We start from the raw sequence: 27,279 nt of genomic DNA, 5'->3' as shown, positions 1-27,279 counted from the left end.
AAACAATAAAAATTATATCATTTTAAACAAAAACTTCTAGTTTACTTTGGGCAGCAAAGAACAAATTATCTCCTTTATCGAAAAACACAAAGCAGAGAAAAAAAAAATTGATTTGAAAGTGAAAGGGAGCATGAGCTGGCATAATGATGGTCACATAAACCCACCAACAATTCAACAACCTATGGACGCGACGGCGGAGCCACCACTACCACCGTCACCGGCTTCGCCGGAAAATGACGTCGTACTGTCCCCTCAAAACCCTATCCTCCTCGATCTCCAAAACTCCTCGGAAGACCAAGAGTCCTCTCTCCCAACCCAAACGACACCAGAACTCGCCGTTTTGGACTCACCGGACTACTCCTCCGAACAGCAAAACCCTATCACCGCCCAACCCGACCCGAACCCGGCTGGCCCGCCAGTTCGAAAACGCCGTCGTCGGAAGAAATTCTTCACCGAACTCAACACGACGGCGTCGCTGGCCAAAAACCGCCGCAACGAGGTGGCGAAAGACTGCGACGTGGAAGCCCTAATCGCGATCTCTGTTGGGTTCCCGGTGGATTCACTGACGGAGGAAGAGATCGAAGAGAGTGTGGTGTCCACAATAGGAGGATCAGAACAATCGAACTACATCGTGGTTCGCAACCACATCTTGTCCCGGTGGCGGTCCAACGTTTCGGCCTGGTTGACCCGGGACCAGGCCCTCCGGTCCATCCGGTCCGAGCACAAGGGTTTGGTTGAATCGGCTTACCGGTTCCTCCTGGATCATGGGTACATCAATTTCGGGCTCGCGGCAGAGATCAAGGCAGCGAAGTCGCAGTCTTTCGATGGTTGCGAAAGGGGAACGGTGGTGGTTGTGGGTGCTGGCCTTGCGGGTTTGGTTGCCGCTAGACAACTGGTGTTTTTAGGGTTTAAAGTTGTGATCTTGGAGGGTAGGACCCGACCCGGTGGACGGGTCAAGACGAAGAAGATGATGGGTGGTGGTGTTGAGGCTGCAGCGGATTTCGGTGGAAGTGTCCTCACTGGAATCAATGGGAACCCTCTTGGGGTTCTTGCAAGGCAATTGGGTTTGCCACTTCATAAGGTTAGGGATATTTGCCCTCTGTATATGCCTGATGGGAAATGTGTTGATTCTGAGATTGATTCTAGGGTTGAGGTTTCTTTTAATAAGTTATTGGAGAGGGTTTGTAAGCTTAGGCAGGCCATGATTGAGGAGGTTAAGTCCGTGGATGTTCCGTTAGGGACCGCGCTGGAGGGTTTCCGGCGGGTTTATAAGGTTGCTGAGGATAAGGAAGAGAGGATGCTGTTGAATTGGCATCTTGCCAATTTGGAGTATGCAAATGCTACTCTGATGTCTAACTTATCAATGGCTTATTGGGATCAGGATGATCCTTATGAGATGGGTGGTGATCATTGTTTTATTCCTGGTGGGAATGAGATATTTGTTCGTGCCCTGGCGGAGGACCTTCCCATTTTCTATGGGAGGACTGTGGAGTGCATCAAGTACGGGACTGATGGGGTGATGGTTTACGCTGGTGGGCAGGAGTTCCGGGGGGATATGGTGCTTTGTACCGTGCCGTTGGGTGTGCTTAAGAAGGGATCTATTGAATTTGTACCTGAACTTCCTCAGAGAAAGAAAGATGCAATTCATAGGTTGGGGTTTGGGTTGCTGAATAAGGTTGCAATGCTATTTCCATATAATTTCTGGGGTGGGAACATTGATACGTTTGGTCATTTGACTGAGGATTTGAGTATGAGGGGCGAGTTTTTTCTGTTCTATAGCTATTCTTCTGTGTCTGGAGGCCCGCTTCTGGTTGCCCTTGTTGCTGGGGAGGCTGCAATTAGGTTTGAGATGATGTCGCCGGTTGAGTCTGTCAAAAGGGTGTTGGATATTCTAAGGGATATTTTTCATCCAAAGGGAATTGTTGTTCCGGATCCTGTACAGGCAGTCTGTACTCGGTGGGGAAAGGATTACTTTGCATATGGATCTTACTCTTACGTTGCTGTTGGATCTTCGGGAGATGATTATGATATTCTTGCTGAGTGTGTTGGAGATGGGAGAGTGTTCTTTGCTGGAGAGGCAACTAGCAAACAGTATCCTGCAACAATGCACGGAGCATTTCTTAGTGGAATGAGAGAGGCTGCAAACATTTTGAGAGTGGCAAGGAGAAGGACTTTGATGCCTGTTGACACAACAAGAAATATCACCCAGGAGAATGATGATGTGAACAAATTATTTGAGAAACCTGACCTGACATTTGGTAGCTTCTCTGCTTTGTTTAATCCGAAGCTGAATGATCTTGATTCTAGCTCATTACTAAGGGTTAAAATTGGAGGAGCTGTCTTGGACTCTGGTAGTCTTTATCTTTATGCCTTAGTTTCAAAGAAGCAGGTCATTGAGTTGGGTCAGGTGGAGGGGGACGAGAACAGGATGAGGATGTTAAACCGCAATTTTGGGGTGAGTTTGGTTGGGAGGAAAGGTTTAAGTAGTAGTGCTGCTGAATCTCTTATTACCAACATAAAATTGTCTAGACCCAACCTTAATGAAGTGGAAAATGTTCTTGTGCACGGTAGGAATGTTCCTAGTAGCGTCATGGAGAGTTGAACACTGATAATTTCTGTTAGATCTAATTAGTTTCTGACCATTTTCCCCCCTTATTGGTTGGCCATTTTCCCCAATGATGTTACAGAATCAACGAATTTATCACTGCCTTCTATAGATTTTAGGAAACATGCCTCTTTTACATTGTAACATGTGGTCGCAGACATTTTAACGTGGACGCGTTAAGATGCTCCATTAGCAAGCTTTGCGAAGCGAATGCCTTCTCGCTGTTTACATGCCAGTTTTATAGTTGTTGTGACGTGTACTTATTTTTTAGCCAGGCTTGTAATAAATTAACGAGTAAATACTCTTTTTGGTCCTCGATCAAATTTTACAATGTCCACTTTAGTCTCTAGCAAATAAAAAGGCTATTCGTGATCCTTAAAAAATTTAAAATGGACTCATTTAGTTAAAATCGTGGTCCCTTACAAATTTAAAAAAGACTCACATTAGTCTCTCAAAAGGACTAAAATGGATTTATTTTGAATAGGGACCACGAATGGCTTTTTTATTTGCTAGAGACTAAAGCGGGTATCGTGAAATTTGATGAGGACCGAAAAAGATATTTACTCTAAATTATTGATATTTTTTATTATTGGGTTAAATTCATGGTTCCCAAAGAAAAAACGTGAAATGGCACTCCCGTTAAATTTACCTAATAATAGAAAGCGTTTTATAATTTTCATTTAACATGAGAAGTCAAATTTTTCTACACACTTTTTGATTTTCGTGCTGATATGGGTCTTACATATAATTTTTTCTAACACTTGAGTTTCACATGTTTTTTATCTCTATAACATGAGAATTGAATTCTCATTTAACATAAGAAAATCAAACCCCTTAATAGAAAATATGTTCAAAAAGGTGTTACAATTTTCTGATTTTTTTCATTAACCTCATCCAATTATCCCAAATATAGTAAGTCTTACACTCAATCTTGCACTCAATCTTGATCATTGATTCACTTCTATCTAATGGTTTACATTACTAAAAAATTAGAGCCCTTAGATATAAATGGGATCAATAGTCAAAATTAAGAGTGTAACTTATACTGGTGTAATATATATATATATATATATATATATATATATATATATATATATATATATATATATATATATATATATATATAGTCACGATGATGTAAATTTTAAATTACCTTGTCAATAGGAGACGACCAAAGATTGTCTATATTTTAATGATTCTAAAGACATCCTTAGTTACCATTGATTTTGGAAGCAGATCTGGCATAATCACATATGTAGCCGGAATAATTCTAATTTTAAAAATGGTTAAGAAGTAATATTTAATAATTTGGAAAAAAAAATAAAATATTAAGAATTAATATAAAAAAATTATTTATAAAATATTTGTTATATTTAATGGACAAAAGTACCATTTTAAAAAAAAAATTGTTAACCACTCCCTAAAACAAATAACTACTCAACAAAAAAGCATCTAAATTTTATCTATTCATTTTAATAATTTAAAGTTTTTATATATTTAAAATTAAATATTCTCTTAGTTGTCGTCTTCAGCAATAACTCTCCCTAATTTCTCTGTAAGCAGCCATTTAAGAAACATAATGGAACTAGTGTACAATCATTAATTGCATATTAATTTATGCAAAATAATTTTAGTATGATCCTATAGGAAACCACAAACAAACTTATAAGATGCAAAAGAAAAAAAAATTAATTAATTAATTAAGTAAATTAAATTAAAAAAATTGGTATCACTTGATTCATTTTATTTTGTTTCATTAACATACATGTCAGTTATTTTCTTTTCCCAAGGTACACTATCCAAACAAGATGTGATAACATGTTCACACCTTATTTTCCTAGTAACTCTTTTAAGATTGTTTGCATAAAATTGTCTAGACACAAACAAGATCCGAGGTTTATCAATGTACAGCGTTTGAGAAGATTATATAATAAAAATTAGGGTTCGCTTTTTCTGGAGATAAATTATCTGCAGTAAACCCAATACGACGTCGTTTTGGAGCGAAAATCATGGTATTTTTATAATTTTATTTATTTCAGGATTATTATAGTCTTTATAATTATAATTTTTTAATCTTTCAATCCTAAAACGACGTCATTGTAGAAGTAAATGCAGATAACTTACCTGCATTAACTGCAGAAATATTTTTCTGTAAAAATTAATAAAAAAACTGTTCACATTGGTAAATCATAGAATTAGTGATTGTGTCAAAACTCATCCCTTAAATCATGGAATTAATGATTGAATGTCAAAGCTAATCACGTAAATCATAGAATTAGTGATTATATGTCAAAAACTCATCCCACTTGTGGACAATTTAGCATCACTACAAAGGACAACCACGTAGTACATTTATCAGATAGAACCAAAGCAAAGACGGATCTCCACAATGACATGTGATACAAAGGATTGAGAAAGTTGGCTTGACGCCAATTACATAAGAAATCGTAAAAAATTAGTAAGAAATAACTAGACAATATGCAGATTGATCTAGCTGGACATCTTGACTTGATCACTAGATTGTATGGCTTGAGAGGCGAAAAACCTCACATCAACATCTGGATCCTCACTGAGCTCAACCAGACAGGGACGGATCGAGTTCTCAACAACCTTCATTGTTCAAATGGCATTTAGTTATTTATGAGACATAAAAAGAATGTTGTATTCAGACAGACAGCGACCAACGATCTTCTATCAAACAATAATGCTTTTCATATAATTCCCTATTGCCACGAGGTTTATTAAAAACAAACAAAAGTCTAGTGAAAAGTATCGGGACAAAGTTTTTGATATTATAACCAAACAGCCAGCTTAGCTTTTAACTAGTTGGTTTTGGCTAAGCTAGTTCAGCAAGTCCCAAGTTTGAAAATCTTTATAGAGAAAAGAATTCAACAAACAACCAATTCAAAGTAGCATAAAAGGATTTCCAATCCACAATAATGAGGATCCCAATATTTCTAGACCAGATTAATATTATATAGCTCATCCAAATAATTTCCAAAATACAAGTTTTATAGCTCAACTATGGGAAGTGTATTAAAGATGAAACCTTAAATGGAAGTTACTTACAGACTCGTCAACAATTGGAATGAGAGACTGCAACACCTTAGCTACATTGAATTTGATATTGGGTACCCTGCAAGACATGCTATGAGCACGGGTTCAAATAAAGACAGACAATAGGAGTGAGGATTAAGCAGTTTCACCTGTCTTTTGATGCATTTATGACCAGAGGGAGCAGTTTTGAAGAAGTAATCTCTGAGCCCAGAACGGGAGCTAGCAGAGAAATTGCTTGTAGAATTGTCATCCGATACAGGTAATGTGGATCGTTAATCATGTCCAAAACCTGTAAAGGTAAGATACTTCTTTAGATGAATATTGAATACCACACAGATCATATTAATATAAACATTCAGGACGTATTTTGAAAAACCTTACAATAGTAAGAAAAGTGTCTATTGTAATATATAACAAAAATTTGTCAAAGCAGTTTGTTCAAGTTGATCGAATTTTTCTTTAAGCACCAGAGTTCCAAAGATAGTGATTTCTTTAAAATAACATAAACAATACTAAAGCCAACATAAATCACCAATTGGATCAGCCATGTGTCACAGAAGAGATTATACTACCCAGCTAAGGTGACAATTGTTCAACCTCTGACAGTCAAAGCTATAATTCCAAGGTTCAATTGGAGCATTATACTTCTTCTTTTTTCTTATCTCCCAGACAACAAAGTCATTGTAAGCATGAAACCAGGCTTGGAACAACCAATTTTGCCCAGGTCACGATTTTTTTTCAAAAATCAAATAAAAAATAATAATACAAAAAATAAATAAATGTTTGGGTTTCCTGATGCATTTCATTATTCTCTTAGTTTTATTCTTAAGGATTGACATCTCAACCTAGGTCTAAACCCATAATCCACTTTAGCCTAATCTAAAAATTAAATTAATCAAAAATCCAAAACTGAAAAACAATGCTGATTTTGAAAATTTTCAAAGAAAAAGCAAGTAAAAAACAAAAACAAAAAAACAAAAAAGGAAATGAAATGAAATGTGGGAAAGGGGTTGCAAGCTGCAAGAGCAATTTTAAGGAAAAAGGGAAGGCATTTATGTAAGCCAAAACAAAGCAACTAACAGAAAGAAAACAAGAGTGATATATGCTGGGAAAGTCAAAGACGTAAAAGGAGAAGTGTAAGTTGGAAGCTACAAAAGCACAGCAACAAGAACTAGAAGGCAAAACACTTCTGCAGCTTTGTTAAAAGACCAAAGTACTGAACAGAAGAGGAAATAAAAGGGAACATAGAATAAAAAGATGGAGGTATCAAGCAAAGAGAAAATAGAAGCAAATTAAAGTTGCTTTGATTGGTGTTCCTGGTGCATATGCATTGGAAGGTCTATGTGTGGTCATTCAAGTCTGGAAGCTGTGAAGTGAGAAAGAGTAGAACAGAGGTATAAGGCACAAAGAGTGTGAGTGAGGAAGAATGAGTTTGAAGTCTCATTATTTCTTTGAGATTCAAGAAGGTAAATTTATTTATGCTCCTCTAATTGATGTCTTCTTTACCTTGTTTCTAGTGCATTGCTACATGAATGAAAGTGTTTGAACTTTGGGTCTTGTTCTTTGTTTCTACTAGGTAGGTAGCTATTGTGCAGAGCAATATTTTATTTTTAATTTTTACAGGAAAACCAGAAGATCCTTTTGCACCCACTTTCACTTCATCACCATCCCCAAACTGCAACAATCAGAGAACCAAAATCCAGGAAACACTGCATCCCAATCATCTAAAAAGTAGAGCCACTAGTCAGAGAAATTCCAACACACCAAACAAAGCAACAAATTCACCTTTGCCCCAATAGACATCCACCATAAACAAACTCAGAACCCATCACCCAAATCACACACAAAACATCCCCACAGCACAGACCAGAAAAAAAACCCGAAATCCCCCAAAAATCCTCAGATCCTGGCGCCACAAAACACCAAAGATGTCAATACCTAAATATTTAAGAATTACAAGATGCATCAAGAAACCCATACGTTTTTGGTATTATTATTATTATTATTGAATTGATCTTGAAATTTCTTTTCATGACCTCCTAAAAATTGGGTTTATAGAGGCCTTACAAGTTGAGTCAACATTTTCAAAGCATTGGTTTAAAGGATGTTCTATGATATCCCTGGTATTAAAATCCTTTTCTATAGTTTCAAAGAAAAATATACTGCTGATGTACATCAAGAAACTAAATTTATCTGCTAAAAAAACCTGAGGAATAATGTGCTGCATTGCCCAATCTGGTCCAAATTCTTCTGCTAAGCGTTTGATGTTATTAGCGGCTGCATCACGAATTGAATATACCTGCAACCATAACCAAAACAGTTGACGAAGTCAATATGATGCCTATACGCTAAATAACAAAATAAAAAACAGAATAGCAAGCTTCCTGACTAGAAAAGTTTTAAAACACTTTTTATGCCTGACTTAGTCAATGGAGGATTCTATTTAACCCATTCATCAAACACAAGACTTGTAGCTTCATATTACACTTTTGAGACTATTATTTTCCTTTTTAGTTCTTTTACAGCCTAAATCACCAACCAAATTGCAAAATGCATATTGAACAGAAAATAACTGCCCTGTTTAACATTTTGTTTCAAATTGGCTTTTTAGCACCCTAAAATTAAGATCCGTAACACCAGCTTATCTTATTTTTCCTTACCACGTAAGAGAGAGAGAGAGAGAGAGAGAGAGAGAGAGAGAGATTAGCCAAAGAGTCACATATTCAAATGTATATCAGATATAAGTACCATAGAGAAACCAACTACTATGACATACCACAGCAAAAAAATAAGATTCAGCATTGGAAAATGATGGGCCTATAATAAATAATCCAAGCCCATTAGTATTTTAGAATTAGTATATATAGAAGTTTAGGGTGATGTTTCTGTTATGCATGTATTTAGAATATTTGGAGTGGGGCTTTTGGAAAGGATCTCTTGGGATCTCTTTGGCCTAGGTATTTGGCTTGAGAGTGAGTGAGGTCTTTTGGTGTTTTACTTGTTATTCCTTTGTATTTCATGTTATCTCTTTCTTACGTTTAGTGGTTAGTGTCTCTGTCATGAGTCCTGAGATAATGGAAGTATTTTACTGTTCCATTGTTGTTATCTTTCCTGTTGAATATTTTGGGTTCCATCAGAAAATGATCAGTTTCAAGTATGTTATTCACTTCAGGGATATCCAAAAAAATGAGAATACGTTAGATTCCAATTAATCATAAGTTCATAACAGCTTTAGCATAAAGGAAGTCTCTTAATAAATCATAATTTTCCATAAAATAGACTTCAAAAATAAGAGGAGTAGAACTAATCAGAACATATTTTAGGTGCTTAACAAACCTTGTCCTTTAGCCATTGCATGCAAAGAGCTCCAAGCTTATCATCGAAAAAACCTACACCCAACTGACTTGCTAATAAGGGTATATATTCTATGATTGCAAGTCGAACCCTCCAATGCCGATCCTCAGCAAGCTCAACAATAGCTGGTAACAGAGACTGAGATAATAGATCAATGCCAATAACCTGCAACCAGCACGTACATTACAAAGCTTCAATAAAGGGAATGTATGAAAAATAATAAATTTCGAAAAGTGCATTGCCAGTCTGAAAGAATATTCAATTTTAAGCCACAAACCTGGTTCACTTGATCAAGCTTGCTGATAATATTTAGCCTGACATCAGGAAATTCATCTTTCAGAAGAGAAAGGAAAATGGGCAGAAGTTGCTCAATTGTCGCATCCTGCAACCACCACAAAATATAGTAAAAGAAAGAAGAGACACATGACCTCCCCTTTTTAAAAAGAGTTGAATTACATTTATAAGGGAACAGTTTCAAGAGTTAAAGGAATAGAAGAAAAGGTTGCTCATACAGGAATATAAGGTATGAGAAAACAGAAACAAGGGTGTGCTTGTTTGAGGAGATGGAAAATGAAAAAGTGAAAACAAAAATAGGAAGGGGTCTGAAAATAGAGTGAGATTACTGAGATGAAAAGGTTCTGATTTTCACTTATTGGCACTTTGTAATTAGAACACCACCAAGTATTATCAGCTGACTATCATTCTATAGGAGTGACCAAAATTTGGGAAGTGGAGACGTGAAGTGCAAATAAATTGCATTTGACTTTTAACTGTCCCACACTTAAGTTGTACCGAGGAAGTGTGAAGTAAATTTCATTCAAAAAATTCCCACTTCCACAAACAAGCAAACATTAAATAAGGCATGAAATATGCAAATAAATATTACACTCATTTATGATAGAATTTATCAGCTTGGGTCTTGACCCATGTAGCAGTATTTGTCAATCAGCTTTTTTAATAGACACAGAAAAAAGTTCTGTAATTTCAAATAATCACTTAACTTCTGATATTTTAGGTTCAGGTTCACATATAGGAGAGAAGATAAACCAAACCCCTGCCTAAAGCATATATTGGTGTGACTATTTCACCTCATGATATGTTTGTGGATGATAACAAATATACAATCTTACGTTTATAACACTTTCAAGAAACGGTGAATGATACATAGGCATACAAAAAATATTTTTTAATATCTATAATAATAGTGTAAACAAATACGAAGCAATCTATTAGTCAAGAAAAGTCTTACTATTAGTGTATAAATATAGGGATATTTCTGTAAATAGCCAAGTAGCTTAGTTTCATGAGAATATCAGCTGAACTGTATATAGTTACAATAGAACAGGATGACGTGGCTGTATCTTCTTTCTATATAAAAGCTCTCATGTACTGTTCACATTCAGATAACAAATATATGCAATATACAATTTCTCTCTCTTCTTTTTCTCTCTCTCTTTTCTCTCATTTTCTTCAGATCTCTTTGATGGTATCAGAGCTCTCTTTGAGGGCCTGATACTGATCGCGCCTTACTATGTCTTCCGCTTCGAAATTATCATCATCGTCTCCTTCTCCTTCTGTAACCGGAAACACAATCGGAAATGCTTCGACCGAGAATCGCTCGTCTTCTCCTTCGCTATTCAGCCATCAAATTTCTGTTAGACTAACAGAGAGTAATTTTCTTCTCTGGAATCAGGTTGTAGAACCTGTAATCACCTCTCATCAGCTTCAACACTTTCTTGTTAACCCTAAAATACCACTTCAGTTTGAATCGGAGCAAGATCGTGTTGATGGAGTCGTCAATCACCTGTACACTGAATGGCTTCGTCAAGATCAGATGCTTCTCTCATGGATCCTTTCCACAATTTCAGAAGAATTCTTGAACGAAATCCTCAGAGTTAGCCATGCATATGAAGCTTGGGAGCAGATCCATAAGTTTTTCGAAGGAATGATGAAGTCTAAAGCTCACCAGCTCAGATCTGAGCTTCGTACCATCAAAAAAGGTGGGAGATATGTAGCTGAGTACCTCAGACGCATTAAGTCTCTCTGTGACGAACTGAAAGCGATCAAAAGTGCAGTTCCTGTTGATGAACAAACTGAGTTGATACTAGCTGGCCTTCCTGCTGAGTCCAATGCCTTTGTCACCTCTATCAGAGCACGTGAAAATCCTTATTCACTCAATGATCTGCGAGTTGAACTGATGGCTCGTGAAATGATGCGTGCACGACAAAATGAAACTCTTCTCTCTGAGTCAATGACTGTGAATGTTGTGCAGAAGACCTCTCCTGATACAAAAGAAGCAAACATATCTGAATTAGCACCTGTAAGATCTCCTCTTAACATCGTGCAACCAAATCTGGATCAAAATGCATATAACCAGAGGTCGTATGGTCCAAATTATGGAAGAGGCAGAGGTAGACCCTATACTCGAAACAACAGAGGAGCTAGAGGACGTGGACGTAGCAATGTTCAATGTCAGCTCTGTTATAAATTTGGTCATGGAGTTCAGAGCTGCTGGTACAGATTTGATGAGAACTTTGTACCTGAACTCCCTGCTCCTAAAGCTCTTCAGTATTTTCCATCAGCACAATCTTCGTTTCAGAGGCCATATCAATATATCAGATCTACTGCTCCACATCAACCTCAAGCCTTGGTAACCACTCATCAACCTCAAGCATTGCTAACTGCCAATCCAGCTCAAGGACAAGGTCTTCTCCCCACTACTTCGCACATTCAAGAAATTGAGTGGTATCCAGATTCAGGTGCATCCCATCATGTAACTGCCAATCCTCAGAACCTGTTGCAAAGCACACAACTATCTGGTGCTGATCAGGTTTACATAGGGAATGGCCAAGGTTTGAAAGTGAATGCTATGGGTTGTTCTTCATTCTCTTCTCCACTTAAACCACACACCTCTTTGCATCTTAACAATCTACTTCTTGTTCCTTCTATAACTAAAAATCTGATCAGTGTGAGTCAGTTTGCTAGAGATAATGGTGTTTATTTTGAATTTCACCCTCTTACTTGTTGTGTGAAATCTCAGGCATCTCATGAAGTCCTATTGGAAGGTGTCTTAGGACCAGATGGACAATATTGCTTTCAAGGAGTTCAACTTTCTCCCAATTCAAGTCAGCAACCGAGTCAACATTCTTCCATTTATGTTTCAACCATTACTTCATGTAGTCCACCACCTAGTAGTAGCCTAGATTTTCCTAATACAGTTCCCACTGATGTAATCACACAGTGCACAACTAATACTGCTTCGAGCTTTGTAAAAGCTGTAGGTTTCAACTATATGTACTCACTTTGGCATTGTCGATTGGGGCATCCTCACACTGAGACCCTCAACTCTGTTCTAAAGCTTTGTAATATTCCTACTTTTAATAAAACAAATGATGAATTATGTTTTGCCTGCTGTTTAGGTAAAATTCATCGTTTACATTCAGCTCCTTCAACCAAAGTATATGCAAAACCTTTTGATTTGGTTTTTAGTGATCTCTGGGGACCAGCCCCTGTTAAATCCACAATGGGCTTTACATATTATATATCATTTGTAGATGCTCACTCTCATTACACTTGGATTTATCCTTTAAAACAGAAATCAGAAGCCTTAACCATCTTTACTCAATTCCAAGCACTTGTGTCAAATCATTTTCAATCCACTATAAAAGCTCTACAAACTGACTGGGGGGGGGAGAGTTTCGTTCCTTCAATCAACTTCTCAAACAGCTTGGTATAATGCATAGAATAGCTTGTCCCCACACTCATCATCAGAATGGTGTGGTAGAAAGGAAACATAGGCATATTGTTGAGACTGGACTCACTCTCCTTGCTCACGCATCCTTACCCATCAAATTTTGGGATCATGCCTTTATCTCTGTTGTTTACCTCATTAATTCCCTACCCACCGTTGCCTTACACTTTGAAATTCCCTTTGTAAAGTTACACAAAACAGTCCCTGATTCCAAGTCATTCAAAGTTTTTGGTTGTGCCTGCTTCCCTTTCTAAGACCCTACAACAATCATAAACTGGAATTTCGAAGAAGTGAATGCATTTTTCTTGGTTATTCTCCAAGTCACAAGCTACAAATGCCTTAATTCTTCTGGGAGACTTTTTATCTCAAAGGATGTACTATTTAATGAAACCAAATTCCCTTATCCTTCCTGGTTTCCTTTGAATACTACTACTGCGTCTGACCCTTCCCCATCTGTTTCGAACTTAATTCCTCTGGTGACTTGTACATCTGACTTCTATCATTCTGAATCAACTTCTAACAGTGGTAGCTCCAACTCAACTAGTTCAAGGTCTCCAAACAGCACCTCATTTATACCAACACCAACACCAACATGCAACTCTCCTCTCCCAGCACCTACATCATCTTGCTCAAGTCCAATTTCATCAGCTTCTAGCAGTGGTGGCACCATCAGTCCAGGTTCTCCTATTGCAATTTCTTTTAGTCCTCCTTCTTCCTCTTCTTCTAACATCACTTCTGGGTCTGAATATGTTCCATCTGGTCCTCTTCCTTCCTCACCTAATCATTCTATCACCACTCGGTCTAAAACTGCTAAGATGCCTCAAATACTTTTAACTTCTCTCGAGCCCAGCACAATCAAACAGGCCTTGGCCAATCCTAATTGGCTTTTAGCTATGCAGTCCGAGTTTGATGCTCTTCAGGCAAACTGCACTTGGTCTTTGGTCTCTCTTCCTCCCAATAGGACAGCTATTAGCTGCAAGTGAGTCTTTCGGGTTAAAGAAAATGCAGATGGCTCTATTAATAGGTACAAAGCTAGATTGGTGGCTAAAGGCTTCCATCAACAAGCAGGCTTTGATTATTCTGAAACTTTCTCTCCAGTTGTAAAGCCCATCACTATCAAAACTATTCTAACTATTGCAATTTCTTTTGGCTGGACACTCAGACAGCTAGATGTTAATAATGCCTTTCTCAATGGCACTCTTGAGGAGGAGGTTTATATGCAATAGCCCTCTGGGTTTGAGTCACTTAACAAATCTCTTGTTTGCAGGTTGCATAAGGCACTTTATTGCTTAAAACAGGCACCAAGGGCTTGGTTTGATAAACTCAAAACATCCTTACTGCATCTTGGGTTTATGGCTAGCAGATGTGACCCTTCATTATTCATCTACAGGAAGTCTTCTCAATGTGTTTTTCTCCTAGTGTATGTTGATAATATAATCATCACTGGGAGTGATTCAATTTTTATTCAGTCTTTGATACAGAAACTGAACATCTCCTTTGCTCTTAAAGATCTTGGTGAGCTGGATTTCTTCCTTGGCATAGAAGTTCAGAAAACATCCTCTGGTGCACTGATTCTTTCTCAAGCAAAATATATCAGGGACTTACTTCTCAAAGCAAATATGGCTGATGCAAAAGGCATCTCTACTCCCCTTCAATCTGTCTGCAAGCTCTCTAAATTTGGGTCCAATTATTATTCAGATCCTTCCTTCTATCGCTCCATTCTGGGAGCTTTACAATATGCTACTCTCACTAGAACTGAGATCAGTTTGCAATTAATAAAGCCTGCCAATTCATGGCTCAGCCACTTGAAGAACATTGGGCTGCTGTAAAAAGAATCCTACGGTATCTTAATGGCATTCTGCATCATGGAATGTTGATGCAACCCTGCAATCCCAGTCATCTCTTTTCTATCACAGCCTTTTGTGATGCGGATTGGGATAGTGATCCGGATGATCGTCAGTATACTTCTGGAGCCTGTGTGTTCTTTGGCTCCAACCTAGTCTCCTAGTGGTCTAAGAAACAGAATTTGGTGGCTCGTTCTAGCACTGAAGCAGAATATTGCAATCTTGCTCTGGCTACAGCTGAAGTTCTTTGGCTCAAATCTCTTCTAATTGAGCTTCAAGTTCAGTTCAGTCCTCTCCTCATTCTCTGTGATAACTTGAGCACTGTATCTTTGTCTCATAATCCTATTCTGCATGCCCGTACGAAGCATATGGAGTTAGATATCTTCTTCGTCAGAGAGCATGTCATTGCAAAAGACATACAAGTCTGTCACATTCCAGCCTTGGATCAAGTTGCTGACACTCACCAAAAGTCTCTCAGCCTCACGCTTTGCTGTTTTGCGAGACAAACTCATGGTGGTGGATTCTCATTCTCATTTCCATCCACCCTGAGTTTGCGGGGGCATATTAGTGTATAAATATAGGGATATTTCTGTAAATAGCCAAGTAGCTTAGTTTCATTAGAATATCAGCTGAACTGTATATAGTTACAATAGAATAGGATGATGTGGTTGTATCTTCTTTCTATATAAAAGCTCTCATATGTACTGTTCACATTCAGATAACAAATATATGAAATATACAATTTCTCTCTCTTCTTTTTCTCTCTCTCTTTTCTCTCGTTTTCTTTAGATCTCTGACTTACAAGAAAAAGAAAACATGTCAAGAATGAGGCATCCGATTAGAAATATAATTGTCACCTTTTGATGGAAAGAGGAATGAAATTAAAGATAAAAGCATACAATAATAAACTGTGATTTTTAACTAATTTGTACATTTTTTAAAACAAGGCTAACTTCTTATTCACCAAAATTAGTTTTCATCAAAATATGATTGTGTGAGATAAAAAGGTATATAAAATAGAGTCATCTAGGCAAAGATCAAGTGATTGAAATGAGTAGTGAAGGATCAAGGTCATAGATTTATCTTATGACCATGACTCTCCATATACCAAAAGCAAAATACAGAGAAGAGTAGGGAGGTCTCTACGGTTTTGGGTACTTCAAAACAATACGTATAGGTATTTATCTCTGTAGTTAACATGTAAAATCATAGTAGTTAATTGTGCCGCAATAGCGCCGCGAGCTGCACCGTATGAGCATTGCGGTGCCTCGCTGCAAGAAACCGCGTCGCACCGCACCGGAACGCAATAGCAACCATTGCGATCGCATTTGCGGCCATATTGCTGTCATAAGGCAAAATGTCAATTTTATCCTAAATTTAAATGCGTAACAGAAAAAATTTAAAGGTTTTTTAGTCTATCCGCATTTCTCTCTGTCACTTCTGCTATCTCTGCCTTTAAAAAATGTTTCTTTTTGTCATTATTTCTGTCATATATCTATTCTGCTATTTTCGCAACCGCAACCCGCTATAACGTTATAGCGTTTTTTGGAGTTGGCCGCGACATGCTGCAATCCGCATTTGATAACTATGTGTAAAACACAATTTTTATTTTTTTCACATCTTTCGTACAACCTATTGATCAGTGAGGGAAAATTAAATGTCTAGTAGAAATTCTAAGGCTAGCGAGGGCATTAGCAGGTCCTAACATACATCTATCTGTCTCTAGAAAGAAAGCATAACAAAATATAGTTAAACCATCCCATAGGTTTCAACTTTATCACTAGTCACCATTCACTACACTTGGAAAGACTTTCTATATGCTAAACCATTTATACGTATAATAAACTAGGCCATATGATTTTTCTACCTTCTCAAACATTTGACTAGATTCATTTTTAAATGTGCTAATGGCGATACAAAGTATGTTCTTAGATAGAGATTCATACCTTCCCTAATACTGGTGCCATTCCCATTATAACTGAAGCCAATGCAGAGCGAACATGTTGAGATGAATCTGATGATAACTCCTATAGCATGCAAACTTGATCAGTCATAAAAAATTTAGCATCTTTAGACATCAAAACTGAATAAGTATCATAACGTAACCCGTAAGATATAATTGTTTTTAAAGGTTATGCATACCTTTACACATGGTAGAATATGCTGAATGGCAAGCTCAGGATTTAATATACGGGAAAACTTGGTCACTTTCCCAGCAGCAGCAATACGTACTTCAGCCTCATTATCACGCAGCAGACGAACATATGCAGGAACCAATTCCGACCTAAAAATGTATCAGCATCATTATAAACAGTCAATTAGAGTATGGGAAACAAATACATTTTAAACCATGTCATATATCAGAATTAATATGTAGTTATAACTTTTATACATTCAATCATGAGGCATAAGAGCTTTTAAACCAACTGGAGAATGTCTATTGATCAAGATCAACTTTCAGATAGCACCAGTGGAGAAGCATGAAGGAAAATCATGACAAAAAAAAAAAAAACCAATCATTTAGCAGGTAGGAAAGGCTACCTGGTCGGGTCAGGACCAACAGCTTCACAGAGCTCATATAGTTGATTTGCAACCATGTAACGAACCCGCCATGACTTATCCTGGACAAAAAGTAATTCAACTATATTACAAAATGATAGGACCCAGGACACAAGATTGAAAGACATGGAGGCAAAGCAGTTAGAGTTAGAGAATTAATTAGGCTATTTGTAGTTAGTTACCAAATTGGTTAGGTGGTGAGTTCAAATAGTAAGAGGGAAGTAGAAGAAGATTTCATTCTGAGTTTTTAGTATGAAAACTGAGCATTTGTTCAGTCATAAAAGGGGAAACCTTTAAAGGGAGAATTCTCTCCTGCTCTCTCCCTCGCCAATCATTGATAAAAGTGGTCTTTTTCTTCCATTTTTTGATAAATAAGATGTCAGAAAATCAACCAAAGGGTACAAAATAAATTTAGACCCATTTAATATTATTAATGGTCAATATACCTGGGAAAAATTGACTATGACAGGAAGAATATGAGAAACACAATCTTGAGGCTCCAATAATTTTCCAAGAGCAGCACAACCCTCAACAGCAAGTAGCCGAACAGAATCTTGATCTGCAAGAACAAGGGTCAAGAATTTATTAGTTAATATATATACATCTAGCAGATCATGTTAAAAAACAGAGTATAATAATACTACTCAATAGATGATCATGACACATTCAAACTGTATTCATTTATCACAATGGTCAGTCAAGTATACTGACAATGCTTTCAGTTTCTATCAAGGAAAAGAATAAATGTCAAGAACAAAGGCGACCTGAAAGTCTAATCTAAACCACCAACAATATCAAGGTTTGAAGCTGCATCGTCTTAAAAAATATTAAACATAAACAAAAATAGTCTGAATGCCAATTCTTTTAATGAGATTATAAGCAACAAAAATGCTTTGCTTTGTTCATAGATTATTTGGTATGTGAATGTCCAATTGAGAATTTCCTTGATCTGCCTAAAGTTCCAATGCTCTGGCCTCTCAGAGTTAAATACATGCACACTGTTTCCTTTATCAGAAAGATCAATAACAAAGTCAGTTTATCTGGTAAAGTCTGCATAAAGGAAAAGCCAGCCTCTAAAAGTGTGTTGTTGAGGAAACTAAAAAGGGAAAACCCCGGTGTACAAGGCTCTCCGACTTGCGAGGGTAGGGGTGAGGGTCAATTGTACGCGGCCTTATCCTTGTATTTTTGCAAAGAGGCTGTTTTCTAGACTCGAACCCATGATCTTTGTTGAGGAAACTAAGATGAACAGAAATTAAATATGAACAGCTGAAGGCTATTTGATGCTGATAATTGAATTTTATTTATTTTTTATTTTTTTGTATTTTAGGGCTTTACTTTGATGATATACGTTCAGATTCACATCACGCAAGACCTAGTTGATAATGTCTTAATGAGATTCCAATCTTCTTTTTGTTTTTTGGTTTCCTTCTTGTTGATCTTCTGAACTAAAATAGATTTAATTCCCAACCCACATGAAGTGATCACAGTCAAAATGTCAAACATAAAATCTCATTATCTGATTCTCATAAAGCTTTAGAGGAAACAGATTGTTTTCAAAATATCATTCACAGCCATAGAATTGCAGCTATCTATCGGGCTCATCACCTTATCTAACAAACAAAACTATTGAACTGAATATAATTAGAAATACTAAAACTGTTGTGTTTATCATTATGTTTTCCCAACTTTTATCAAATAGATACATGATGAGGTGCTGGAATTAACCAACTTCACATACCATCCTGTGTGAGATCTTCAAATACAGACATGATGTCGGTTTTCACGTGAGCTGCTTCAACAGTTGCAGCAAACTTTCCCAGGTTCGTGGCAGCAGATCTCCTAACCATGGGCATATCATCTTGACACAGTTGACCATATATGGCTCTAAGTTCAGTCTTCAACGCCTCTGGTGCACTAGGGTAAGCAATATGGAACAAGCCGCACGAGGAAACCCGAGCCGTGAACCACTCACCAGCAGCAAGCCTCTACAAGTTGGACATCATAACAAGCAAAATGGTGAATGCAATGCCATTCTAACTAACCACACTCAGGCATATAATTACATCAACATCAATTGGGGTCTTGGCAAGGTTTATAATAACATGAGGAACAAAATGTAATGCAACTATGTACTACCTTAACTAAAGGAATGAAGTGTTCAACCAAGTCTTGTTCTCTCATCTGAGCTCCAATTCTACACAGTGACTCAACTGATTTGTCCCTGACACAAGTTTCCTCAACGGTGCAGAGAGTTTCCAAGGGTGGAAGAAGCATATTTGCATGCTCCACACCTCCAACGTATGGAATAAACACTCCTAATTCCTCTGCCATTGCGAGCAGAACCTCATCGTCATCGTCGTTGTTCTCGGAGAGAAAAGGAATCAGCTCCTTCCTGGTCCTCTCCTCACCTAACGCACGCGCGATCGTTGAAAGCCTGCGGATCGAGTTCAGCCTCAGGTGAATGTCCTCGTTCTTCAACTCGTCGATCAAAACCGCAATCGGATACAGAGGTTGATCCACCATAGCCATTTTTATCTCACCAGATCTCAAAATCTATGATTCGCTCAATTTCAAACGCAAAAGGACAAAAGAAAACAAAATCCTCGAAATCTACAATCTGCTTTTTGATCTGAAGCAATGGACCATAATTCAGCAAGAAATTCAGAGAAATTCGCGTTTGTGAAAAAGAAGCAGCAGAAAAAAACCGCAAAACTGAAAAAATTAACAGAGAGAGAGAGAGAGAGGGAAGGAGAAATGTTGCACCTGAATGATGGATGGAGTGGAATGAGAACGTAGCAAATCGGATCTGCCTGCTGTTTGGATAGAGAGAAAACGGGTTTTATAATTTTCGCTGGAATTTCACCATTCTCGAGGGTGTGAAACTTCTTTGTTTGCTTTGTCTTGTTCATCATTGGCCGAAATTTTTCAAAATCAAGCTTGACCCGAAATGATTGTGCCCGATTCAAAACAAATACGGGTTATAACTTCCTAGTTTCTTCTGTTTTTATATATTTTAGATTTTTTTAAAAAAATTTAATCCTCAAAAATTATTTTATTGGCTAAAAATTTATTTAATTTATCCATTCTTGCAACATCATTTTGACTAAATATTTTTAAACGTGAAGATTGTATATTAAACAATCTAAAGTAAATTTCCTCCGACATACTAAGGGAAGATAATGAATATGATTCAAAATACTTTAATTAGTTTATAATTAAATAGGCAAATGTCGTAATACAAAATTTTTCTTGACTTGTAAAGATACATATGAAAATTGATTATATACTGCTGAACCAGTGGTGGTTCACAAATTATTCTTTGAGAGTGAAATATGTTGATACAAGGGTGTTTATGGTGATAATGGTAGAAATCAAGACAATAATGGAGCTTCTCTTGGTGTTGCATATAAAAAGGGGGGCGTGTGTGAGTGACTAGAATGACTCTCTATCGAGGTGGAGTAACAACATGAGAGTGAAGAAGATATTCCTTCAATCTGTGAGGGAGGTATTTAGGGAGGCTAGCCAGTCTAGCTTTTTCAGACTAGGCATGCTGAACCCTTATCTATGTACTAGGGTAGCAATACTAAGGAAAAAAAGAATCATATGTGATATCTTCTAGAAGGTTCTAGATATGAGCTTTGTCATTAGGTCCAACAGACTCAGCCTGCGCAAAAACAGCTGCCATACTATTGTATTTTTTCACAAAGAAATTGATTCCTAAAAACGAACTAGTCACTTTCCAATTGCGAGAAATAATCTTAAGGCTACCCAAAATTCACCTTTAATTTGGAATTATTTCAAATAAATTATTTATAGTTCACAAGTTAACAAATAAAAAATGTTTTAAGTTTAGCATTCAATATTGATATGAAAAAAAAGTGTAGAACAGGGAATAATGGGAGTTTGTTAGAGTGGTCATGAAAAAATTGTGCACTTTTTCATCATTAACGGATTTATATTATTCCTGAGTGCATTTCAAATAGTTTTGAAAGTATCTAAATTAGGCAACACATACTTTGATTTAAACTATGTTTAATGATATAACAACGCCCACATATAATTTGTAATGAATATTCTATTATTTTTTGTTATAGCTAAGCAAACAGAAAAATAGATTTTAAGAAAATTGAGAAGCACACACTCATTCACAAGAAGAGCTGCAGGTTCGTGATAATTTGATTAATATTGATAGGAAAGGTTTTTTCAGTTAGATTCATTCATGTCATCTATAATTTTGAACTTGATAAAAAGGATGCCACTAATTCCAGTGTCCCAAAATGGCAACCCAAATAACAATGCTTAACAACTCAATGAGGTTAGGAGGTTAGAGTCAGCAATGCATGTTGTGATTTTGGGAAAGGGCATTTAGCACTGTTCCATGATCCTTTGTAGCCAGGTGTAAGAACATATCTCAATCCTTGAATTTGAAACAATTAAACAACCTTGTCCAACACCCACCAGATGTTACTGGTGCTTGCTGCTGAAGAGGGTCCTTAAAGTTTGCTTTCTCACCTAATTCTTCAAAAGAATCCACAAGGTTCTGGAGCCTTGCCACAAATTCAATCAAAAGGGATGTAAATGTTGCTAGAGATAGTGAGCTAGCACTTTCATATGCTTTTGATTCTTCCTCTTTTGACACTGCATCTGCTTTGAAGGAAACATGAGCAGGCCAAGATGTCTGTTTCCTAAACATGTTTTCATCTGTAGGAACTGCAGGGTTAATTTCAGGAGCAAGGTGTGCTTCCCAATTTTTTGGAACTTTTAGTCCTCTGAGATCAAGCACAGCTTCACTAAGAGACTTGTACTCCAAAAAATGTCTTTCATCACTAAGTTCAACATCCTCTCTTGGCCTGTTACCAATTTCCCAGCCCTCTGAATTTACAAGAAGGAAAGATTTTTTATCAATCTTTAGTTGCAATTCTTCTGCTGCCTCGTGTACTTCAAACAGAATGTCTTCCTTGTCTAGTTTCTCCATCTTTTTAACTTTGTTTCCAAGTTCCCTTAGAACTTTTGCTGCTTTAGAACCTACCTTCTGAAGCTCACTACAGAAAACTTGTCTCTTCTCAGGTGGGGCCTATTTATCAAAAATGGAGTTTAGTACATGTGTACTTGCATAGACTAAAAAAAACATAAGGAAAAAAGCAACCAAAAAAATAGAAATGAAAAAATAAAGTTTACAGCAATTTAACCTAAAAAAAAAAAAAAACACCTTCATAAAATACAGAGAGTAAAGGATGCTTTAAAAAAAATTTACTTCCATGCATCAGAATCAGAATTTTTCAATTGCGGACCTTATTTCACTAAGTTACTGCTGCATGCAAATGATGAATTGTTCCACTCAAATTTCAAGTATAACCAAGCGATGTAGAGAGTACCACCTAGCTGTGTTCTTCATATGATTAAGGAAACAAAACATCACATGTAGAAGTAACAATTGGTGCAACTAGAATATATATGGACATGAATTATAACGACATATTGTTTGACAACAAATCGAAAAAATGAATTGGCAATTTGGTATCATGAAGTGACCAGCCTCAATCTACTGGGATAAGAAGAGGCAGCACAGAAGGACCTGTATTTCTAATATGAAGGACTGACAAGGTCAACTTTATATGTCTTGATGTCGTAAATAACAGAAAAAGTTTTTAGAGCCAGGAACAAACTACTAGATCACAGTCATATACAGGAAACCTTTAACATTTTAACATTCCCACAGCATCTCTAATTTAGCACTATAAAAATATTCGTGAGTTTGGGACTGAAGGGATTAGTAATGGATAACAAAAGGTGAAGAGGAGCAGAAGCAATATTAGTATTCTGGAGTTTGGGACCAAAGGGCTTAATAGTGGATTACAAAAGGTGAAGCTAAGGGCCTCTTTGATTGTGTTTTGATTTTTTTGTTCTTAAAACTGTTTTGTAAAATAGTTATGGAAACAGTTGTTTTCTATATTTTTTTCTTTTTGAAAGTTAAAAACCAAAGTAGTTTTGTAAAATAGTTATGGAAACATGTTCTCTAAATTTGATTTTAAAAACAAAAAAACAGTTATAGTTTTCAAAACATTTTTTACAAAACAGGTCTTACCAAACGAGTTTTTTTGTTTTTTTGTTCTGAAAACTAAAAAACTGTTTTCCAAAACAGAAATCAAACAAAGCCTAAATTTCAGCATGGCAGAGTAGTTTATCCCAAGCGTGAGGTTTACAATTGTTAGGCATTTTTCTATGGGATAGAATATTATGCCTACCTTTTTCAATGCCTACTTTATCTACTTCTCTTCAATACTGCTGGATCACAATCTCAATGACTTTCTTCCTTTTTCTCTCCTCTTAAGATTGTGATCTAACAGCGTTGAAGAAGAGTAAGTAAAGTAGGATGAAAAGAGGTAGGCATAATATCTTATCCCTTTTTCTATAAAGCCAAATGGCTAAATTTGGTGGTCTTAGTTTACCTCTTACATTCCTAGCACCAAACACAATAATTGAACCCAGAGTCATTTCTGGCAACATAATTCAATAAATTATCATTATTTCAGTATATCTATGGTTTCCCCTTGAAAATTACCTCTTCTCTAAATATTTAAGTGATTTAAATTTAAATCACTCAATAGAACCAAATGTTACAGCGAAAGAAAAAACATGAAGGGAAATAAATCAAGAATTAAAACAAAATTTAAATGACAGACCATCACAAGATCTGTAACACAAGCCAGTTTCCTGAGACCTTGAAGAAAAAGTAAATCCCAAATACTACCCACCATAAAAAAAAAAAAAACACAAAAAAAAAGAAGAAAAAAACACAAAAATTTCAAGTGAAGACTCCAAATGTTGCCAGATAAGAAGCAGTACCTGTATTTCAGAAAGTATACATCCATGCATAGCCATGACCATAAATGCACAATGCCTTAGTGCCCCACTTACTTTCACATAATTATTCCATGGATATCTAAGCATTTTGTAACGACCATGAGGTGGCTCCCAGACAGCAAAACCCATCTTCAATCAGTAGCATGTAACGATGAGTCAGAAAGATGATCAATATTCTTTTATGAAACAGACAGAAAACTAAAGTAGATATTACCAATGCATCCTCTGTGCTTGTCGATTCAACAGCTGATCTGTAGCCACTATAAACCACATCATCAGAAGCTTGGTAAGTTAGAATTTTTGAAGGCACCCTCTCATATTCAATACAATTTAGGTAGCTATTGACAACACCTGAAAAAAAAGCTCAACAAAGTTATTCAAACCCAGGAAGTAAGATTATGAAGCAGCAAAACTAAACAGTAGTAGTTAGTTAATTACAAAATAAATGTGATAATCAAGAAAATATTGTAGACAACCTTCCACTGATGTTGCAACGCCCATGAAATTTTTTGCCACAAGATTATGAAGATCTTCACCAGCCCAGATTGGATATATGCATACATTTACCCCCACAGACACAGCAGCACCAAGCGCAATGAGAACAAATCTATTTACAGCTGTGTGAATAAATTCTCCTGTTCTATATCCAGATACAATAATGTAGCAATAGGTGATCAAGAACACACGGAAACCATATTCATAAGCCTTCATTGTTGGATATAGTTTTGCATATGTGGCACAAAATCCTACCAATCACACATCATACCATCAGAAAACATGGCATAAGCAAAACCAAAACAAAACAAAACAAAAATAAAAATCTTGATCAACAAGATAAGAAAGGAAGCGGTTTGAAAATCAGACCTACAGTGAAGATGCTAAATATTATTACTATTTCTTCCCATTGATCTCCAGCCAATTTTGATAACTCTGCCATTCCTAAAGCAAGTCCTCCAGCTGACAATGTCCCCAATCCTCTGTTAAGCCCTTTGCTAAGAGTTGCCCCTGCAAGAGTGCATTTTGTGACCAATCATTACTTGTAAGTGAAAGTTTGATACATATTTATGCCAGTGTCCACCCAATGGAAAGCTTGAAACTTGGAATTTACAAAATATTGAATTCACTAAAATACGAAGTATAAGAACACAATTGACATAAATAAGCAGTGGCTTTGGAACACTCAGCAGACAAATTTATAATCTTTGGTTTCATTCATCACAATTTCACAAAGCAGGTAGGGAATATTAGATAGGTTTTTTTTGCTCTAATTAAAATAAGAAAAGTCATTTTTAATTAAAAATGATTATCCCTGTATATTAAATATTTTGTTCTTTAATTGTCCTTCCCAGAAACTAATCACTGTAACCATGGTCACATATTTTAATCAATTTTCTTCCAGTTGCTCCCCATGACCCCATTAAAGTACTGTACTTATCTACTATATCCATTAAAAAGGAGTGGCCTTTATGCACTAATCCATGCATATTCTAATCAACTTCACGTGAGGATAGGAATTCAAACCCCAAATGAGAGGCTGGAAGACAACCTGGTTTAAATTCCCACCAAAAACATCTTTGGGTGGGACAAAAAACCTTAAACTCAAATTAAGCTCAAAGAGTTGGAAGTTTCTAGATACCAAAAGGTAATAAGGGTGTGTATACCAAAAAAAAAAACCCAAATGAGAAAAAAATAACAGTACACACTAGTTGATCCATCAATGATAAGATGACATTAATTTGGTGCAAAGAAAAAAAATTTGACATAATTGAGTTAATTAATTATAAAAAAAATTGATATTAATCTAGTTTTCAATAACAAAAAGTAACATCAATTAAATGTTGCAATGAAGTTGTTCAAAAAAACAAATTTTGATATTACTTTTCGAAATGAAAGGACTAAAATAAGTGGTTACTGTGCTATAAAAAAAAAAAAAAAAAAAAAAAAAACCACAATAACAAACAACAAGGTTGTTAGTTGTTACCTATGCTGAATTCGAAAACGACAACGACAGTGAGAATGGCCCAAACAGAGTATCGACTGACATCTTTGAAGGGTTCTTTGAGGAAAATCAATAACGAAATAAGGATCAGAGCAAGCCCCATTTTCGCGGAGAATATTATCTTCCTCGGATCAGACCGACCCATCTCCCACGCGTTCGCCGCCACGCGCTTCACCCCCTTCCACCCATTCACGATCACATCGGAGAAAGCGCGGTACGAGCAACACCGCCTCCCCCTCCTCAAGTCCTCCTCCTCCTCCTCGGATTCCGGCAGAATCCCTATTATGGAATAACCGCCACCGCCGCCCTTCATGGACAACAACCTCTCCTTCTTCTCTGCGAAACTGTAACGAAAGGACCCCAACTTGGGCACCTTCGAAGCCATCATCTTCTTCTTTCAACCAACACGAAATCGATGCGTGGCGTTTACGATTCCGTTTGGAACAAAAATCTGACAACAGTTTAAACAGTTTAAGTGGAACTCAACAAGGTTTCGATTAAATTCGGCGGCGTTCCGCTCAAGAGTGCGTGTGTGTGTTTGGCTATTTGGTTGTGTGTAAAGACGTCGTTGCTTGCTTGCTTGCTCGGGAAACGTGACAACCATACACAAGCATTTAAAAAGATCCGATTGTTATGTTGTTTTTATGGTAAGCAAGAACGTGAGTACAAGTACTTGTACTTTTTATTCTGCGATATTATAGATCATATATTTGCTGTTGTATATTAAACTAAAATGTAATTGCCACACACAAAGTAGTAGGATAAAAAATTTTAAAAATAGCAATAAACTACATTAACATTGTAGTTTTTAAATATTTTACCCAACTAATACAACGAATGTGTTCAAATTGATATGTAAATTTGGGCGCAACCGCCATCTGATTAGGGCATGAGAGTAAATGACCCGAGCTGTTTGTCAAGGATCCAAGACTTAAGTTTATTTTAAGTTTAACTTGGTCTAACTTATTTAATAAAGGGTTTGTTTTTTCTGTAATTACTGCAGATAAGTTATCTGCATATAAGTTATCTGCAGTAAGTCCAATACGATGTCGTTTTGCGACAAAAATTATGGTATTTTTATAATTTTAATTTATTTCAGAGTTATTATAGTCTTTATAATATAATTTTTTAATCTTTCAATCTCAAAACGATGTCGTTTTGGAAGTAAATGCAGATAACTTATCTGCATTAACTGCAGAAATATTTTTCTGTTTAATAAATAGAGCGGATTCAAACTTTATAAAAA

General features: G+C 36.5%; 3 protein-coding genes across 4 annotated transcripts; 1 reads left to right on the top strand and 2 right to left on the bottom strand.

Moving 5' to 3' along the window:
- The first annotated feature begins 128 nt into the window (after positions 1-128).
- Positions 129-2,944, top strand: LOC133313574 (lysine-specific histone demethylase 1 homolog 1). Its single transcript, XM_061514965.1, has one exon. It carries the CDS (start codon positions 131-133, stop codon positions 2,600-2,602), a length of 2,472 nt encoding a protein of 823 aa, XP_061370949.1. The 5' UTR covers positions 129-130; the 3' UTR covers positions 2,603-2,944.
- Positions 2,945-4,851: 1,907 nt separating this feature from the next.
- LOC133313572 (serine/threonine-protein phosphatase 2A 65 kDa regulatory subunit A beta isoform-like) lies at positions 4,852-20,064 on the bottom strand. 2 transcript variants are annotated; one of them, XM_061514963.1, is made up of 13 exons: positions 19,934-20,064; positions 19,307-19,799; positions 18,909-19,155; positions 17,617-17,729; positions 17,153-17,232; positions 16,754-16,895; positions 16,558-16,638; positions 9,294-9,398; positions 8,999-9,181; positions 7,869-7,961; positions 5,812-5,951; positions 5,675-5,741; positions 4,852-5,215 (listed from the first exon to the last, which is right to left on the bottom strand). In XM_061514963.1, the coding sequence occupies exons 2-13, from the start codon at positions 19,697-19,699 to the stop codon at positions 5,096-5,098; spliced, it is 1,764 nt and encodes a 587-aa protein (XP_061370947.1). In that variant the 5' UTR covers positions 19,700-19,799; positions 19,934-20,064; the 3' UTR covers positions 4,852-5,095. The 2 variants fall into 2 exon arrangements, with proteins under 2 accessions (XP_061370947.1, XP_061370946.1); XM_061514962.1 differs by lacking the exon at positions 19,934-20,064 and having other exon boundaries at positions 19,307-19,819.
- Positions 20,065-21,363: 1,299 nt separating this feature from the next.
- On the bottom strand, positions 21,364-26,652 carry LOC133313581 (aluminum-activated malate transporter 9-like). Its single transcript, XM_061514976.1, has 6 exons — positions 26,016-26,652; positions 24,899-25,039; positions 24,511-24,780; positions 24,249-24,385; positions 24,017-24,163; positions 21,364-22,244 (listed from the first exon to the last, which is right to left on the bottom strand). The coding sequence occupies exons 1-6, from the start codon at positions 26,419-26,421 to the stop codon at positions 21,582-21,584; spliced, it is 1,764 nt and encodes a 587-aa protein (XP_061370960.1). The 5' UTR covers positions 26,422-26,652; the 3' UTR covers positions 21,364-21,581.
- Between the last annotated feature and the right edge of the window lie 627 nt (positions 26,653-27,279).

Source organism: Gastrolobium bilobum, unplaced genomic scaffold, assembly GCF_033153095.1.
Source record: "Gastrolobium bilobum isolate Gb01-03AN ecotype WA unplaced genomic scaffold, APGP_CSIRO_Gbil_v1 utg1760, whole genome shotgun sequence".
Classification (NCBI taxonomy): Eukaryota; Viridiplantae; Streptophyta; class Magnoliopsida; order Fabales; family Fabaceae; genus Gastrolobium; species Gastrolobium bilobum.
This window is presented reverse-complemented; position numbering and strand designations above follow the sequence as displayed.